At 56.3% G+C, this 17,741-nt stretch overlaps 4 protein-coding genes across 4 annotated transcripts; all 4 read left to right on the top strand.

Annotated features, from left to right (window-relative positions):
- Positions 1-1,162: 1,162 nt before the first annotated feature.
- On the top strand, positions 1,163-3,108 carry M406DRAFT_344484 (sugar transporter; the record flags this gene model as incomplete). The annotated part of the gene is made up of 3 exons (XM_040921982.1): positions 1,163-1,210; positions 1,262-2,644; positions 2,734-3,108. 3 exons carry the CDS (start codon positions 1,163-1,165, stop codon positions 2,959-2,961), a joined length of 1,659 nt encoding a protein of 552 aa, XP_040782068.1. The 3' UTR covers positions 2,962-3,108.
- A 964-nt stretch (positions 3,109-4,072) lies between these two features.
- M406DRAFT_336623 (uncharacterized protein) lies at positions 4,073-6,055 on the top strand (the record flags this gene model as incomplete). Its single annotated transcript, XM_040921168.1, has 5 exons — positions 4,073-4,136; positions 4,176-4,380; positions 4,485-4,599; positions 4,715-4,749; positions 4,825-6,055. The coding sequence occupies 5 exons, from the start codon at positions 4,073-4,075 to the stop codon at positions 6,053-6,055; spliced, it is 1,650 nt and encodes a 549-aa protein (XP_040782067.1).
- A 1,901-nt stretch (positions 6,056-7,956) lies between these two features.
- M406DRAFT_248920 (uncharacterized protein) lies at positions 7,957-8,718 on the top strand (the record flags this gene model as incomplete). The annotated part of the gene is made up of 2 exons (XM_040916574.1): positions 7,957-8,358; positions 8,449-8,718. 2 exons carry the CDS (start codon positions 7,957-7,959, stop codon positions 8,716-8,718), a joined length of 672 nt encoding a protein of 223 aa, XP_040782066.1.
- A 3,026-nt stretch (positions 8,719-11,744) lies between these two features.
- M406DRAFT_326504 (uncharacterized protein) lies at positions 11,745-14,259 on the top strand (the record flags this gene model as incomplete). Its single annotated transcript, XM_040920097.1, has 3 exons — positions 11,745-11,828; positions 12,348-12,448; positions 12,537-14,259. The coding sequence occupies 3 exons, from the start codon at positions 11,745-11,747 to the stop codon at positions 14,257-14,259; spliced, it is 1,908 nt and encodes a 635-aa protein (XP_040782065.1).
- Between the last annotated feature and the right edge of the window lie 3,482 nt (positions 14,260-17,741).

Raw genomic sequence — 17,741 nt, 5'->3', positions numbered from 1 at the left:
CAGGATTCGTCACCCCCAGCCAATAACGACCCATCCTTCTCCCCCACTCCCCCGCATTAGCAGACAGGGCGAGTCAGTGCTAATGTTTTATCAAAAAGCAGCGCCCATCTGTCTACTCCACCACAGCGCCGAGTCTCTTGTTTGCTCTGGGTAGTATGAATTACTGTCTCTAGTGGTAAAGCATATTGTTATGCCCTAGTACGTGGCAGCGTGGTAACTTGACACCCCTCCCCCCTCTTCATTACCCCATACTTTGGTCTATCCACCCCACAACCCCGGACGTCGCACCCAATATGTTCACAGGCAATGTTACTAACACCATGCTGCTAATGAGTAGCTTACAGTCTGCACTTGTGTACTGAGCCACAACGAGTCTAGTCATGGGGCTGCGTGATCAATCTTTATTCCACCATACCAGCGTATCTTTGCAGGTGGGAACCAGAAAATTGGTGGGCTGTAGGTGGGCTCTCTCTCTGTTCTCTGCTGTTCTCTGTGTGGGCCAGTGAATCTATGAGTTTCTAGAGGACTCGAGTCGATTGAGCTGGCTGCTATCAATTGCAGACGGCGATAACAGTAAGTACATTGTTTAGTATATGCTGGTTGCGGTATCCTTGGTATCTCGCGATAAACAGTGACCCACTCTCCAGACCACGCTAACTCTTTTTAGGGCCAGAGACCAGGACCCTCAGATATGGCGAGGCAGTACGGCCAAGCAGTGACTGGGCCCATGCCATGCCGTGTCTTGGTTTGGGTCCTCATTGATCCTCGTGATCAAGATATAAGGTCTCTAGTCCCCACGATGTCTTCATCCTTTTTTTCTTTTTCTTGTCTTGTTGTGTTGGTTCAATCTACAACAACTTGATAGGCAAGAAGACAAAGAATTGGGCGTGGGTTTATTGATGTGTCTTTAGTGGCCGTCCCGAGGTCCGCAAAAAGAGGGGAGACGTCTTCGCGCTACTCGCTTTTTTTTTTCTTCCACACGCGACCAGGAGAGAGACACAGGAGAGAGAGCGCCCTTTTCACGCCTCACCGCCTGGGCACATCTTCAGCACCATCACCACCGCCACCAGCCTCCCTGCCTCCATCAGCACACACAACTATACACGCTCACACACACACACAAATTGCCAACACGGGCATTGGAGGTTGGATAGACGCCAAGATGTCCAAGGCTGCAGACGATTTGTCCGTCTACGAGGCGTCCCCTCCTGTCATGGACACGGAGAAGGGGGGTCTCGATGCCGACGCTCATGGCACCAAGAATGACAAGATCCTCGCCTTTGCCAAGTCGGCTACCGACAAGGAGCACAAGATGACCCTGATGCAGGGCATCAAGACGTATCCCAAGGCCATCTTCTGGAGCATGCTGATCTCCACCTGCATAGTCATGGAGGGTTACGACGTGTGCCTTATCAACAACTTCTACGCCTTTGACCAGTTCAACAAGAAGTACGGCACCCAGCTCGCCGACGGCACCTATCAGATCTCGGCCGCATGGCAGTCTGGCCTCAGCAACGGCGCCAACGTCGGTGAGCTGATCGGCCTGCTCCTCAACGGCTTCGTGTCGGAACGCTTCGGCTACAGGTGGACCGTCATCGGCTGCCTGGGCCTCGTCGCCTGTTGGACCGCCCTGTTCTTTACTGCCCAGAACGTCCAGACTCTTCTCGCGGCCGAGATCCTGTGCGGCATCCCCTGGGGCGTCTTCCAGACCCTCACCATCACCTACGCCTCCGAGGTGTGCCCTGTGTCCATGCGCGGTTATCTGACGACCTACGTGAACTTCTGCTGGGGCCTCGGGCAGGAGATTGGCATCGGTGTCATCATGGGCATGCTCAAGCGTGACGACCAGTGGGCCTACCGCATCCCGTACGCCCTGCAGTGGATGTGGCCTGTACCGCTCGCCATTGGCATCTTCTTTGCCCCCGAGTCGCCCTGGTGGCTGGTCCGCAAGGGCCGCACCGAGGATGCCAAGAGGTCGCTCCTGCGCCTGACCAGCAAGCACGACGAGTCCGACTTTGACGCCGACGAGACCATTGCCATGATGGTGCACACGACCGCCATGGAGGAGCGGACCACGAGCGGCGCCAGCTACCTCGACTGCTTCAGGGGCCACGACCTGCGCCGCACCGAGATCGTGTGCATGGTCTGGGCCATCCAGAACCTCTCGGGCAACTCCTTCTCCAACTACTCAACCTACTTCCTCGAGCAGGCCGGCCTCGGCGAGAACTCGGCGTACGGCTTCGCCCTCGGCCAGTACGGCATGAACATGGTCGGCGTCTTTGGCGCCTGGTTCCTCATGACCCTGGGCATCGGCCGCCGCTCTTTGTATCTGTACGGCCTGTGTGGCCTGTGCACCATGCTTTTCATCCTCGGCTTCCTGGGTCTCGTGCCCGACGCCCACAGGGACCAGGCCTCCATCGCCACCGGCTCCATCATGCTGGGCTGGGCCCTGTGCTACCAGCTCACCGTCGGTACCGTGTGTTACTCTCTGGTCGCCGAGGTCTCGTCCCGCCGCCTGCAGATCAAGACGGTCGTCCTGGGCCGTGTGCTGTACATTATTGTCGGGATTGTGTGCAGCGTCCTCACCCCTTATATGCTGAACCCAACCGCATGGAACTGGAGCAACTTTGCTGGCTTTTTCTGGGTAAGTCTTATTATGAAGCTCATATGCCTTTATTTTTTATTTTTATTTTTTTTGTTGTTAACCTCAGCTGACCATACAATCCTTTTTAGGGCGGTATTTGCTTCCTGTGCATCATCTACACCTATTTCCGCGTCCCCGAGCCCACCGGTCGCACCTTTGCAGAGCTCGACATGCTCTTTGAACAGGGTGTCTCGGCGCGCAAGTTTGCCACTGCCAAGGTCGATGCCTTTGAGGGAAGCGTTGCAGGCAGCGTCATGGACAATTACAAGGACGCTCTCGACGCGAAGCACCTGGAGAGGATGAGCCAGGGCTCATGAGAAAGTGGCAACAAGAACAGCCCAAAGAGACCAAGGTTGCAAAGTAGGGGTTGGGCATGTGCGGTCTTCTTTTTCCAGGCAAGACTGCATGCGTGTTTAGCGAGCATGAGATGTTGTAGATGATAATGATAATATATACATACATATATATATATGTGTGTGTGTGTGTGTGTGTGTGTGCGTCTATGTATTTACATATATGTGTACTTGCCAACAGCTTATTGGACCGGATATATCAGCACAGTTTCGAGGTAGCATACCTTTGCTACCCCGGCGTTCTCTCCACAACTGGTCTTTTTAAACCACGAGAAAATCAGCCCAACATCCCCATGTCCAGACCTCGTGCTCTTTCTAATTTCCTACCAGCCAGCCTCTCGCAACCGCATCATACCGAGCAGAGGACCCACGTTGCCCTGATTTTCCGGGCTTATATGGTACGTAGCTATAGTAGCCCTTGACCAACCCCAACTTCTCCGCAATACCGTTCCTATATGCAGCTAGATCGCCCGGCAGAATGGCACCGACGACGGGGGGGGGGGGGGGGTTGATCCTCTCTTTTTCATTTCTTTTGTCAATAGGTCCTCCTTCTTTTCCTGGCCACGAGGATATCCCCTCACTGGGGGGGGGAAGGATGATCAGTACCCCATCGTTCCTATGGGAGGACGACAACTCGTCTCGGGCCGACACAGGGGGAGGGGGGGGGGGGGGGAAGAACTGGGAGATGGGGAAAGACAGGCGTTGGGTCATGTAGTGGTTCGTCCGTAGGCGGGCTAGGTCGTGCGTTATGGACATGGACAAGTGAGGAGGAGGAGGAGGAGGAGGAGAAGAAGAAGAAAGCGCCATCTTAAAAAGGATCTTGTTTCTATAAAGAGGTTGCACAGACTCGTTTAGGTGCTGATGGCCCAGACGAGGCCCTCACCGAAGGAGATCAACATCCCCATTCCCTCTGCCCAGTTTCCTACCCTCACCCTCCACCATCCTGTCTCATACGAGCACTGCTGTGATTGTTCTACTTCTCTCTCCTTCTCTGTTCATCTCCCCTTCTCTCTCACACACACACTCTCTCTCTGTGTGTGTGTATGTCTTTTCACCTACACAAAAGTCTCCCATCATGCGCATACTCAGCCAGACCTGTCGTATCCCAGCGGCCTTGTTTGCCGTCCTGGCATCCAGCAGTGTGGTCAAGGCAGGGACGAACACAACAACCACGACAGCACCTCTGTCGGCAGCGGCACAGAGCCTGTTTGACTACTCGATGCAGGTGCAGGACCTGCGGTTCGATGACTACTACAAGTACATCCGGTATCAGGAGGTCGCTGGGGAGCTGAGCACGAGGTTTACGGCGTGGTATACGGCGGGGCTGTTGTACCGCAACCAGGGCAATGATGTTGAGAATGCAAAGGCTGCGATTGAGAATATGTAAGTACTTCCATGAGGAGTTTCTGATTGGTGTTGTTGTTATTGTTGTTGCTGTTGTTTGCTCTGAATTCTCCGATACTTATTTGTAATTTTTCCAAATACAGCCTCCGGGCCCAGATGACTGCAGAGTATGACTCTGCCTGGTATGGAACGTATAAAGTCACTCTTGACGGCCCAGTGCCGACAGACAATTCGTCCTACTGGCCGCCTGAGATATATGTGAGTTTCCTCATAGGGGTTTATTTTTATTTTTGTTTTAGACAAAACCTTTCTTTTTCTATTTAGAACTCCCCTTTTTTTTTTCTGACACACCTGTATTTTTCGCTTCTCACAGACCACATATGATCCCAACTGGAGGGAATTCGTCGGGTAAGCAGTTTCTCCCTTGTGTCTTTCTCCCCCTTCCCAAAACTCTAGACTGACTCTTCTCACCACAACAATCAGCACCCAGCTCGTCCAGGTGGTAGAGCTCTACGCAGACCTCCTAGGCGATGACCTGGTCAGCCGCATCGAGGACGCGCTGGAGATGGCGGCAGTAGGCGAGATCCGGCGCAACGGCAGCTACCCGGCCGGCGACAACCTCATCCTGGCCTACACGAACCCAGGGCTGATGCGGTGCCTGACCGTCGGCTGGATCGGGGCGCGGCGCAACAACGCAACCTACATCAACTTCGCCAACCAGCAAGGCAACGCCCTCCTCGCCCTGTTCCGCGCCAACGGCTCCAACACGTTTGGCGAGTACAACGCACCAACCTACTACGGCATGGACATCTGGGCGCTGGCGGCCAACATCGCGTACGGCCCCGCCAACGCCACCATGACCAGCAACGCGCGGTACCTGCTGACGCACCTGTGGGAGGACATCGCGGCGCACTACAACCCGTACCTGCGCAACCTCGCGGGGCCCTACGACCGGGCCTACACGCGCGACATGACGGCGCACTCGGCGGTGCTCTCGTTATGGTGGTGGGGGCTCTTTGGGCGCGAGTACGGCGGGCAGCCGGTGCTGGGCGAGGCGGACCTGCTGTACGACGTGGCGCAGGGGGCGGCGCTGGCGCAGGTCGTGGACGTGGTGGCGGCGCACATCTCGGACGAGGCGGCGGCGGCGCTGCAGGCCACGGGAAAGTGGGAGGGGTCGCGGCTGCTGAACAGGACGGTGCGGGAATCGCTGGACACGGACGTGCTGCGGGTGGCGACGTCGTGGGTGTCGGCCGAGGTCATGATGGGTGCCGAGGCGCTGGCCGAGACGGTCAACCGCGGGGCGCAGTTTGTGCCAGCCATTGTGCACTGGGCGTCGGACCCGGCGCGCACGCCGAGCCCCTATGTGGGCTTCTTTTCTCTGTACCCGTCTGCGTCGACGGTGGATGCTGTCGTGACGGGGCCTGGCGCGCTGGCGGTGTCGTATCCCAACACCACGCAGGCGGGCACCGAAATTTTTACGTTTGCGGTCAGTGGGATCCCGCCTGGCTGGACGCTGGATGGGAACCGGGTCACGGGGCTGGAGGGTCTGCCTTGTCTGGCGGTGAATGTGTCGGCGCCTGGGCTGGTGGCCTTGCCTGTGACGGCTTCGGCTTCGGTCTTGGAGGATCATTATTATTATAACGTTTCGTGGGTTGTGCCGGAGGGGTTTGAGGGCGTGCCTGGGGTGAGCTTGGAGGTGGCGTATACTTGTTGAGTCTGTGGTCCCAATGTTGTATTGATCGTGGATAGAGGGTTAGAATTGTATATATTGGGAGAATTATCATCATATTCTGCACGACATGCCACACTTTATCTTGGCTGATAACCTTGAAAGATAGTTCATGGATCGAGAGAGAGACGAAATGTATCATAAGTTAGACATTCTTCGATGGTGTCTCCATACCAGCATGATCATTTATAACAAACTTTCTAGTTACACGAGATTGAAATGCCATAGCAAAAAAAAAAAAAAAAAGGAAAGGAAGAAAAAGAACTTGTGAGGAGTGTATTCACATCACGAGAAGACGTACTGCATACGCATGCCATTCATGTCGACGAGAAATACAAGCAACAATGTCTCCATACGCCTCAAGACGAAAACCACAGGACATGCACGGTTGAAACATGCATGGTTGAACCAGGAAAGTACTTATAAGTTGAGTATGTTGCAGCAGCCCGTCTTGGTTACCTGTAACTGTTCTAAACGCCCTCCATCCCTATGCAGTCATGCAATCTGGGATTGATGATCTGATCGGCCGTGTGATGAGCAGTCAGCCAACCATTCACCTCTCCTGATGGCATGTAGTCCATTTGAATGTTCTTCCTGATAGTTTTCCATGCGAGCTCTCTCGCATAGGAGACTTGCACATCTGCATAAGCAAATGAGTGAGTAGTCAGGGGCCTCGGGTTCTTTGTCCCGTATCAGTACAGTGTAAAATTACTATGGTCTCTCATCTTGCAATACGATGTTGTACTTGTGAGAAATTAGCACTGGCGTCTACCAGAGTAAATAAATCCTTCTTTCTTTCTCTGTCCAAGACTAACGAGAAACCATCACCACGCTATGAAAGTAGTCTTGGGGTGGTAAAGCCAACTCTATTCGCCTTCCAAGCCTAAAAGAGCGCTCCCAGACAAAGAAAGTCCAAACCTCCCCCTAAAGGGACACCAAAATAGCTCGCGCCCTCTGAAGGGACCGCCCGCCCGCAGTGCCCGACGTTGGGGTGCCGCCCAGCCGGGTGCCGATCCCAGGTCTTGGCTCAGGGGTGGATTTGGGCTTGTTTGGTCCGGTACATGGTGTGTTGCGTGGGCCACGCAATCCCAAATCTTTTTCACAGACGGGGTCCGACTCCACCGTTCCTCAAACGGCATCATCTGCACCATGACAGGGTATTACGAGGGGTGTGGTTGCTTCATCCAAAAGTAACATGGCTGCCTTCTTCTTCTTCTTCTTGCTTCTCCTCCTCCTCCAACCTCTTTCCGTCATGACATGAACACCCTGGTGGTTACTGGCAGGACAAACAAGATAGCAGCAGCAGAAGCAGCAGCAGCACAAGTATCATGACCATTGCGGCGTCGCAACATGAATACTCGCGCCCCCACGGTGCAGGCCTGCTGGGGGGTGCGAGGAATCGCCATGTCAGGATGCTGGCCATGGCCGGCGTGCTTCTCATCGTCATCTGGACATTACGACAGACGCCTCTGATGAGGCTACAAGTGAGTCCTTCTCTCTCTCTCTCTCTCTCTCTCTCTCTCTCTCTCTCTCTCTCTCTCTCTCTCTCTCTCTCTCTCTTCCAATTTGTGCTAACGACAGCATCTCAAAAGCAGTACAAGTCCGGCTTCGAACTCGTCGACCCATCCCATCCTCCCCCCACCGCCACACCCACAGCAACCACAGCAGGAGACGACGCAGCAGCAACCAACCAACCCCAACAACAACAACCACAACAGCCAGTCGGCCTCCCAGGCGATAGCTTCTTCCTCAGCGACGCCCTCCACGCCGCCCTGCACCCTCCACCCCCACCCCCACCGCCGCCTCCCCCGCCGCGCGAGTTCCCAGCCTCCGTCGCCGTCCTCATGGAGACCAACCCCTCCACCGTGCCCAACCTCGTGCCCGTCATGCTCCACTTCGCCAACGTCCTCGGCCCCGCCTGGCCCGTCGTGCTCGTCACCCTCCGCGCCAACTGGATCGAGCCCCCCAGCCCGGCCTTCCGCCGCCTCATGGCCGAGCAGCGCATCCGCATCTTCTTCCTCCCCGACGACACCACCTTCCCCGACCACCCCTCCGTCTCCAAGTTCTTCACCCGCCCCTGGCTGTGGGAGCGCTTCGCCTCCGCCGACCGCGTCCTGCTGTTCCAGGCCGACTCCGTCCTCTGCAGCCGCAGCGAGCGCCGCGTCTCCGACTTCCTCGAGTGGGACCTCGTCGGCGCCCCCATCAGCAGCGCCTACGGCGTCGGCTACAACGGAGGGCTGTCGCTGCGCAACCCCAAGGCCCTGCTGGACATCACGCGCGACCCGGCGGTGAACGACTTCGAGGCCAAGCTGGACGAGCACGCCGCCGCGCTGCGCAAGGTGCGCGAGGAGGAAGGTGAGGAGGCCGAGAGGCGCGAGAATGCAAAGATCCCCAGCTGGGAGAAGTTTGAGGACCAGTGGTTCTACATGAAGCTCAAGACGCGGGGAGAAGGAGGGGAACCGGGCACCGAGGCGAGGCTGCCCAGCGTCGAGGTCGCTAGCCAGTTTGCCGTGGAGACGGTGTGGGCTGAGGAGCCGTTGGGCTATCATCAGCCTTTCCGGTGGCTTACGCCTGCGCAAAAGACAAAGGTTATGGAGTGGTGTCCTGAGGTGGCCATGTTGCAGGATGCGAGCCACTTTTTCTCATAAAAAGGCCGGGGAGAATGGAAGGTGATTTGACAGAGAGAGAGAGAGAGAGAGAGAGAGAGAGAGAGAGAGAGAAAGAGGAGGCATCGTTGTCAATTGGGCGCTGTTTGCTAGGATGTGATTTGTGTTTTGGATATATGAGGATTTGCACTGCATTGCATGGTGTTATGGCGAGAAAGAGAGAGAGGGAAATAGGTCCCGTTCATCATAAAATGGGGAGGGACACTTTGCATTTATCCATCTGATCGATCCATATAAGACATCATCATCATCATCATCATCATCAGTTTGGGATCGAGGGTGGTATTTCTTGATTGATATTTATCCAATCTGGCTGTGGTGGTTGTTGGTATTTTGTCGTCATCTTTCGTTAGAACCATACTTTCTTGGGTATGGGTACATATGGAACAACATCCAGCGCATCCACTATTCATCCTTTTATCTTCTCTCTGCCAACATCTCGTCGGCCTTCCCAATATTAGCCCCCCCCCCCCTCCCTCCCCCCCCAAGCTCAAAGGCCTGAGCTCTCTCTCGCTCTCACTCTTCTTCAAATGAACCTGGCATCCTGAGCAATTCAGGCCGGCCCCCTCGATGGCGGATTTGCACGCAGCATCTGGTTCTCCCTCGAGCCCCGCTCCCCAGCCAGCCGCTGCGGTCTCCTCAACACAGCCACAGTAGTCTTCGATCCATGGACCCTGAGTGCCTCCTGTGCCCTTGTCAAGCGTATCCGCGCTGGTGAAGACGCTCTCCTCGGTTCGTTGGCCACTGCGGGCGGCGGCGTCGGTAGGCTTGCGCTGCCGTGGTAGGACGACGATGACGATGTGTACCCGCCGCTGCCGCCGTGCTGACCGGGCGTATGTGTTGACCAGATGTGCGCAGACGCAGCTTGGCCCTGTGGGGCGGAGCTGTATCGAGGGCGGCCTGGAGCGGTCGAGGCCGAAAACAGTGGTGGCGGTACTGCTGCTGCTGCTGCTGCTGCTGTGACATGCGAGGTCGTTGGTGCTCGTGAGGTAGGAAATACGGCTACCGATGTTGCGACAGGTCTCTGCCCTCCTCCTCGTCCTGCCCCTCCAGCCACGATTGCAGAGAGACGATGACGGTCATCCACCTCGGCTACAGGAGAAAGACACCGGTTGCCCGCCCGCAGTGAACCATAGGACCCAATGCCAGGTGTGGAAGCGGGCGTGGTAGCCGTGCTGTTTGGTGTGCTGACGTACCCCGTTTCTGCTGCCAGTGTGGACCAGTCTTTTCTCCAGGCCCCTGGCTCATTCGAGGCTCTCTGTACGGCGACCTCGCTCTCACGCACGGGCATCTGGGGGATCTTGGGCTCAAAGCACACGGGAGGCGGGAGCACGCCTGTCTGGATGGCCTTTTCCGACAGCGGCAGTGCCCTGGGTCCACCCACCCACGGCCTGGCTGCAGAGGTGTGGCTGGCCTCGACCACAGAGGCAGCGAGCTGGTCCTTGGTCTTGTTGTCAAAGTTGGTAAATGTCCACGGGCTCGCCTCCTTGACCGTCTTGGGCGGAGGGCGAGGGCCGCTCAGAACACCACCTCCTCCCATCCCGACCGAGTTGGCGGCGGCAATAGCGGCCGCATGTTGGGTATTGCTGTTGCCGCGTCTGGAGGAAGATGAGGAGGTAGAGCGGCCAGAGCCCCGCCGAGAGATACTATCCTCAACGGTGACTTCATTCATCGAGGCCATGATGGCAGAGACGCGACAGGTGATGACGCTTGAGGAGGTGGGCGAGGTCAGATAGGGCAGATCGAAGGGCTGTGCTGCCTTCTCGTCGACACAGAGGATGAAAACTATTGCAGGCCTATGGATAAAAAAGTTCAAAAACGAACCGGTCAGTCTCACTTTAAGTAACTTTTCTCTTTTGTTTTTCGATATATAGAACAACCTGGGCGTTCTCTTGAGGCCACAACCTTGACCAGCCTCCCCCCCCCCTCTCCCCATTGCAAATCCCCCAGATGGTCCACATCAGACTTGCAGATGATGGGCTCCACCCGTCTGCATGAGCGGGGGTGGTCTGGTAGGTTCTGGTTTCTTGAGGGTTCTGAAGGCGAAAAGAAAAAAAAATATGTAGTGTAACGGGGGGGAAAAAGAGACACTTACGTCACGACCACACAGACCACAAGGTCGACACAAGAGACGGGCACGGGGTTCATGGAGACATCGACAGAGACAATGATCAGAGAGACTGCCCAACCGATGGCAGCCAGGCGTGCGATAACCACGCAGCCTGAGTGGAGGGGATGCTGTGAGCAGGGCTGCTTCCTGTTGACTGGTTCACCTTTTCTGGCCGCCTGCAGGTGGAGACCAATGTACAATATGCCCAATATGGACTGCGCGCCCGGGGGGGGGGGGGGGTCAGCAAACCGTTGGAATAAAAGCCGTTGTACCCGGCGTGGCGTCTCACTCTCTGAATGTGTTGTATGACAAGTGCCAAGTAGGGCAGCGAATGACAAGAGGCTGAAAGTGGCGTTGTGCAGGAGGGGGAACGTACCGAGAACATGACCCAGCTCTGCCCGAGGCAGTCGACTGATTGCACACGGTTGGCGTAGTGAAGGCCCGACATAAGAAGGCCCAGGAAGCAGAAGATGAGAAGCAACAGCAGAGAGATCAGCATGAGGGTGGGCAGCCTGGGGCCCTTGACGGTGGGTCCCTGCGAGGCCGTATAATGTGATTGCGCTTCAACCTTGTCATACACACCATCGTCATATCGACTGGTTGAGGAGGAAGCCGGTGACCCCATCGCAGTTGTCAGAGGGAGGAGCAGCAGACCAACACATTTAAGCCGGTGGCGTTTTTGGCATGCACAACTGGGATCAACCAAGAGTGATAATAATAATACGAGGAGAGAGAGAAGATAGTAGAGAGAGAGAGAGAAAGCGAGGAAGGGAAAGAAAAAAAAAAGGACTTTCGCCCTCGACGCCGCCCTTCCCGGCGCATGAGGAGGTCCATCTTTATGCGAGGGATGACGAGAAGCAAGCTCATGGCCTTAGTTTCTCCCCAGCCAGTTCCAGCCATGTCGAGGTTTGAAGAAGATCTCTCTGTCTCAAAGGGAAAACGGTCATCGATTGTCTCAGCAACTCTTTTTTGCCTGAATGTGGTAAGCTGTGAGACACTTGACATTCCTGAGCCTGGCGCGGGAGACCGCTCCCATCATTGTTAAGCTCTCCATGGTTGAGGAGGCTGGGTCTGAACCTGATCAGTTCTTACTCTTTCTGAATTGCGGTTACTGAGTGTATAGAAAGGCTTGACGGCTTTCAAGTGTTGTCGATGAAGAAGAAAGACGGAGGACGAGCACGAGGGAAGTAGAAAGAGTTTGACGATGAAGATTGTTTCTTGGTGGGGATGGGATGTTGCATGTTCAAGGGTTCTCCGCGCTAGGGTGGCTGCTCCCGGGCCGCTCTCTTGGACCCCTGAACCCTGATGGATGTTGGACCCTGATCCCAAGCGAAGAGTCTTTTGATGTGCCAAGGTTTAGAGGAACTTCTTTTGCTTGATTCAGCCTCGATTTCAGCGTCAGCCTCAACCTCGTGTTCTCATATTTCTGTGTGACTTTCTGTTGCATTTAATTTCCACATTTTGAACTCGACATCAAAAATGTAACAAGAACCCAGTACAGAATATCTCGGCCTATGAAAACTCGGCATCCATCCATGTCAACATCAGGTCGCAGCTCTGGTCGTGGGAGAAGAGCTCCGAGCAGGGCTTCCTCAGCAGACCGTAGACGGAGCCATACTTGGTCTCGCTCTCCCGACTGCCGCCATGGCCAACACCAGCGTAGAATCACCGACTTTTTTGCCTTTCCTAGTCCATCAGAGCCTGTTGGCGCTTCCCGCGTATCCTTCCTCGACCTGCCAAAGCATATTCGTGAGAGGATCTATGACGAGGCTAATGTGGGCGGTGACAAATTCATCGACCTCAACTTCTGGAACATCAAGAACGAACACTGGCAGGACCATGACGATCAGCAACGGATCGCTATACCTGATGGCCAGCCCTCACCCTTCTCTGAAGAACCCTTTCCTTGGGCACTTCTGCGGGCGGGCTCCCACCTCGTTCATGATGAGGTGCAGGCCAAGCTGTATGCCCAGAATGCCTTTGCCGTAAGCTTGTTGGGACCCCAAGGCCTGCTCCCGCTCGAGATGCTGAGCAATGCGGCGCTCAGAGAGCTGAGGGTGCTTATCATCGCCCTGAGCCCCTGCAGGTGTCTTACCCATTACTGCTGCAAGATGAACTGGTCTTACGGCGAATGCATCTTCTGGCCTAGGCCACGACGTGATTTCTTCTGGGCTGCCCTTCGAGCCCTCACCGAGAGCCGCCAACACAGCAAGCCGCTCGGCTGTGTCAGCCGGACCGACAAGTCTATCTTGAGCCAATGGCGCCGAGTATGTGCCCGCCTGGCAGCAAATGCCCGGCCGTACCAGCTCAAGTTATATCTGGTGGCTGAGGTGGCCGACGACCAGACCCTGAATGCCATTGTTGGCCCACTGCGAAGCTTGCCCGTGCTTAGCGAGGCAGCCATCAACCTTGGCCATCATCTGAAAGGCGTTGGGGCTCTCGATCCCAAGGCACTGGCACGCAACACCGCGCTCTCCTTGACGGACAGGCTGCAGAATCAGCCGTTCCGCTTCCTGGACCTGCCGCTCGAGCTGCAGATGCAGATCTTCCAGTACACTGATCTGGTGGACAGCAGCATGATAGAGTGGGACCCATCCGAGCGGTTTCGCGCCCGAGCCATGAGGTCGAACTGCAGGACCAAGGACGAAGCATCTTCTGGCGACTGGACGCCATTCTGCTCTCTAGAGCAGACCGCTGCCTTCAGCCCCCGATGCGAGTGCCGTGCGTCGCCGCTGGAGTATTTCCTCGTCAGCAAGTCCTTTGCGGTGGCTGCCCGGTCCGTCTTGTACGCGTGCAACGAGTTCCGGCTCCTCCCCAGCCACTACGGCAACACGGGCATGATTGCCGGGTTCGACGCCCACGAGGACGATGGCTACTACCAGCTGACCCTGCCGTCGTTCCTACGCCGCATGCCGCCCCAGCACGTCGCGAGCCTCCGGCACCTTACCCTCGTCTTCCCTCCCCTGGCACCCGACTACCTCCTGCCGGACCAGCGCGGCTGGGGCGAGTGGGTCCGCGCCGTCGAGCGCCTGGCCGCGCGCCTGGAGGTGAAGCCGGCGCGCCTGAAGCTCCAAGTCCACCTCAGCGACCAGGAGCCCTTGCCCTGCGAGCTCCCCGCGGGGCCGGACACGCTGCTGCACCAGTCCATGCGGGCGCGCAGGCGACGAGATGAGACGCTGGAGGGGGTTATGCTGGACACGTACAGGCGTATCCTCGAGCCCCTGCAGAAGCTGGCACCTGGGCTCCGTGCCCTGCTCATCTATGTGGCGTGGCCGCTGTGCAGAACAGCGCAGGGGCAGCGCAAGGCGGACGAGGCCATGCTCGAGAGGATGATCATGGGCGAGGGGTATGATTCTGCAAAATGGGGAAAGCGTGAGAGAAGCCCGTATAGCCAACCGCCGCACGGTTTGTAAGAGTGTAGACTTGTGGTCCACTGGTTGACAAACATGCTGCAAAGAGACTCGAGGATGAGTGCCCGTTTTTACTGCCGTTGGGCCTTTCCTGCGGGCCGCTCGTTCTCGATACCAATAGTGTCATATGCCGTGTATTTTATGTAATCTACCACCACTAGCCATGATGACTTGACGGGAGTACAAAGAATTTGCAAGACTCGGCCGATCAGCAAGTATCAAGAACTCCTGAGGTAGCAAACCGAATTGAAACCCGGCAACCGCTTCATCGTTGAATGAAGAGCGTCCAGGGGTTGCCAGAGACTATAGAGCAAGCCAGGAGATAAACCGTTTCGCTCTTCTGATGAGCCAGCTGGTCAGCCTGGTCGCGTTCTGGGGGCCTCCAGCACTGAGCTATCATTCTTGGGGTCCCTTTTGAAACCCAATTCAGGAACAGTAAAGAAAAGGTCTAGGGTCTGACAGGCGTTAGCGCTTTGCTTGTCTCCAGGCGGCTTCACAAGCGCTAGACCAAGCCGGGGCTACTGTGGAAGAACTGTACCATGTACCGTAGCAGCCATTTCATCTCCACCAAAACCAAAAAGCCCACACCACCCAACAGCCTACTAAAGAAGGACCCCACTCTCACCCGCTGGTGGGGAGAAGGCGTCGTCATCCTCTGCTGCAGAAAGGCTGCTCTGCTCGAGATAGATTGGCACAGAAATCCCAGGACTGAAAGTTGAGAAGGGGGAAAGGGCAAGGTGTGAGCCCACACACAACAAGTGAACAGATTGTACCAGTACAATGTCCTGTATGCATCAGCACACCAAATATGCACGGCATGTTGATGCTGACACAGGAGACACCAAGAGAGGACCTCGGAAGTGGCTTGCCAGGCGCCCTCCCGTTCAGCAAATCACGGATGTTGATAAGCATGTAACCCACCTCGGCGGCTATGGCTGCCAGAAATGAGACACTCGACTGCTGCCATGCATCTACTGCTGCACAAGCACTGCACAGCACAAGGCATGGCAGAGCAGAACAGAGCAGTGCAGAGCAGTGCAGTGCAGAATAGAGTAGACCAGTCTAGCATGTGCATGAATCTGGTTGTTATTTTTTTTTTTTTTTTTTAGGACCTGTTCCCTCTTTTTCCTTCTTGTTTTCTTTTTGACGCGTAGCATGCACTCTTTCCTCCTCCACCCACCCCACCACCTTCTCTCCCTACTCCTCCACCTCTTTCGTCAACAACTTTTCCAAACCCAAGGTCTCCAATAAACTCTTCGACATCTTCTTACTGCTACTACTGCTGCTACTACTACTACTACCCTTCGTCGACCAGTCACATTATTTGTCTCCTCACCACCTCCTCGTCTTGAAGAAAAAAGATCATCCCCAATTGCCTTGGTCTCCCAATTCTCTTGGCACCCTCGAGGCTTTCCTTGAAGATCATCAATCACATCAAAATCCAGGGCAACTGACAGGGATCGAATTGGTGGCTGGCTGGAGTGGAGCCACTTAACTTACTCGGCAACCTCGTTTCTTTTGTTGTTGTCATCGCCTGCCTTCGTCTTTGTTCCTGCGCTTTCTGTCGCATTGTTCTTGATTGCTATTGTTCACCAACAATACCCATTCATGGCTATACACTAAACATAGCAACGTCCTCATTGTTGTACATAACAGCCGTCCTGTTTCCTCCCGTGTTTTTTCTTCCTCCTTTACTTAAAGAGTCCCTCAAGGCTTATCCCGTCTCTGCCTGGTCTTCCCACCAAAACCCCCCGTGACGGTCACGGGCTTCCGACCTCGAGATCGAATCTGAATCCTTTTTGGCAACACCCTCGAGACGCAACACACAACACACTCCGTCTCTAGCATGAAAGCTTCACGATACCTTCTCGTCTCCTCCACCTTCAGCGGGCAGGCTGCAGCCCTTATCCTGCCATGGGCCCTCTACAATGAAGATGCCGGCTTGGCCCGGCCAGAAGCAGGAATCCAGGCGCCACCAGACCAGCTGCAGGACAAGAACATGGGCCTGGGCCTCGCTGTCGGCACCGGCATAGCCCCAGCAGAACCTCTGGTCACACCACCGCCGTCCGAGGCTGTCGTGGAACTGCTCCTCAAGCGATCGTCCTCCTCGTCCTCCTCCAGCAGCTCCAACACCTGGGAGAACGACCAGACCTGTGGCTGGTTCGCGGCTCTCTCCTCACAACCCTTTACCTGCGAGTCGCCTCTGACCTGCGCCACCGACACCGACCATGTCGTCGCCTGCAGCACTGTGAACATCGATCGGTTCTACACCATCTGCCTGGACTACGAGGCGGTCCAGTCGTCCAAGTGCACCTCGGCCGGCCCCAAGACAGGCTGCTGTTCCGACAGCGCCTCACCAGCCTGCGGGACGTACCTCTGGACGGGCTCTCCAACCCGCTCCATGTTCCAGTGCTTCCCCACCGCGACCATCCTGTCCATGCTGGACGAGCCCTCGGCCGTTGTCGCCGCCCAGAGCAGCAGCAGCGCAGCGGCAAGCTCCAGCTCGGCGGCGGCGGCGGCCTCCCGATCCTCTGCCGCGGCGGCGTCGTCGTCTGCCGCGGCCAGCCAGGCGAGCTCGCTCGGGGGCACCAGCGTCACGATAACGACGACGGCGTCTGATGGCTCCAGCACGACGTTCACGGCTGTGGCGGGCGCGACGGGCACCGTGAGTGGGGTGACGTTCATGACCAGCGTGCTGTACACGACCACCGGAAGCGACGGGTCGTCGACGACGTACACTGCCATCGCGGAGAACGGCATCAGTGGGAGTAATGGGAGCAGCGGCAGCAGTGGAACGAGCAGCGGGGGCGGCAGCAGCAGCAGCAGCAGCCCTAACATCGGCGCCATAGTGGGAGGTGTTGTGGGCGGCATCCTGGGCCTCATCCTCGCGCTCCTCGCGCTGTGCTACATGATGCGCAAGAAGAACAACAAGTTCTCCCTCAAGCTGTGCGGCGGCAAGAGGAAGACCAAGAAGGAGAAGCACATCCACAACAAAGAGCACACCGAGAACAACAACGTCGACAGACGCGAGTACAACAACATGAAATCCCCCTCTGGCTCTTCCCCTTCGTCGTCTGGGGGCAAAGGGTTTTCCCTGTCGCTGGGCGGTTCGGGCGGCGAGAAGACGTCCAAGAAGGAGAAGAACATCACCAAGAACTACTACTATGGCGACGAGGTCAAGAACGACAACAGGTCGTACGACAAGCGCGCATGGAAGGACAACCGCAAGTACGACAACAGGTCCGACTCGCACTCGCGGTCTGTCACACCTTCGCAGCAGCAGCAGCAGCAGCAGCAGCCGCAAAACTTCCATTTTGCGGTCAATGGGCCCGTGACCGCAGACAGGCCAGCAGCACAAAGTGGCCGTGCTGCATCACGTGGGTACGAAGTGCCTGTCGATGAGGACCTTGTGGCCATTGCTGGAGCCGGCGGTCGCGGCTCCTCCAGACGCGAGCAGAGGAGGCAGCAACAAGAGTATGATGCTG

Source organism: Cryphonectria parasitica, assembly GCF_011745365.1.
Source record: "Cryphonectria parasitica EP155 unplaced genomic scaffold M406scaffold_1, whole genome shotgun sequence".
Lineage (NCBI taxonomy): Eukaryota > Fungi > Ascomycota > Sordariomycetes > Diaporthales > Cryphonectriaceae > Cryphonectria > Cryphonectria parasitica.
This window is presented reverse-complemented; position numbering and strand designations above follow the sequence as displayed.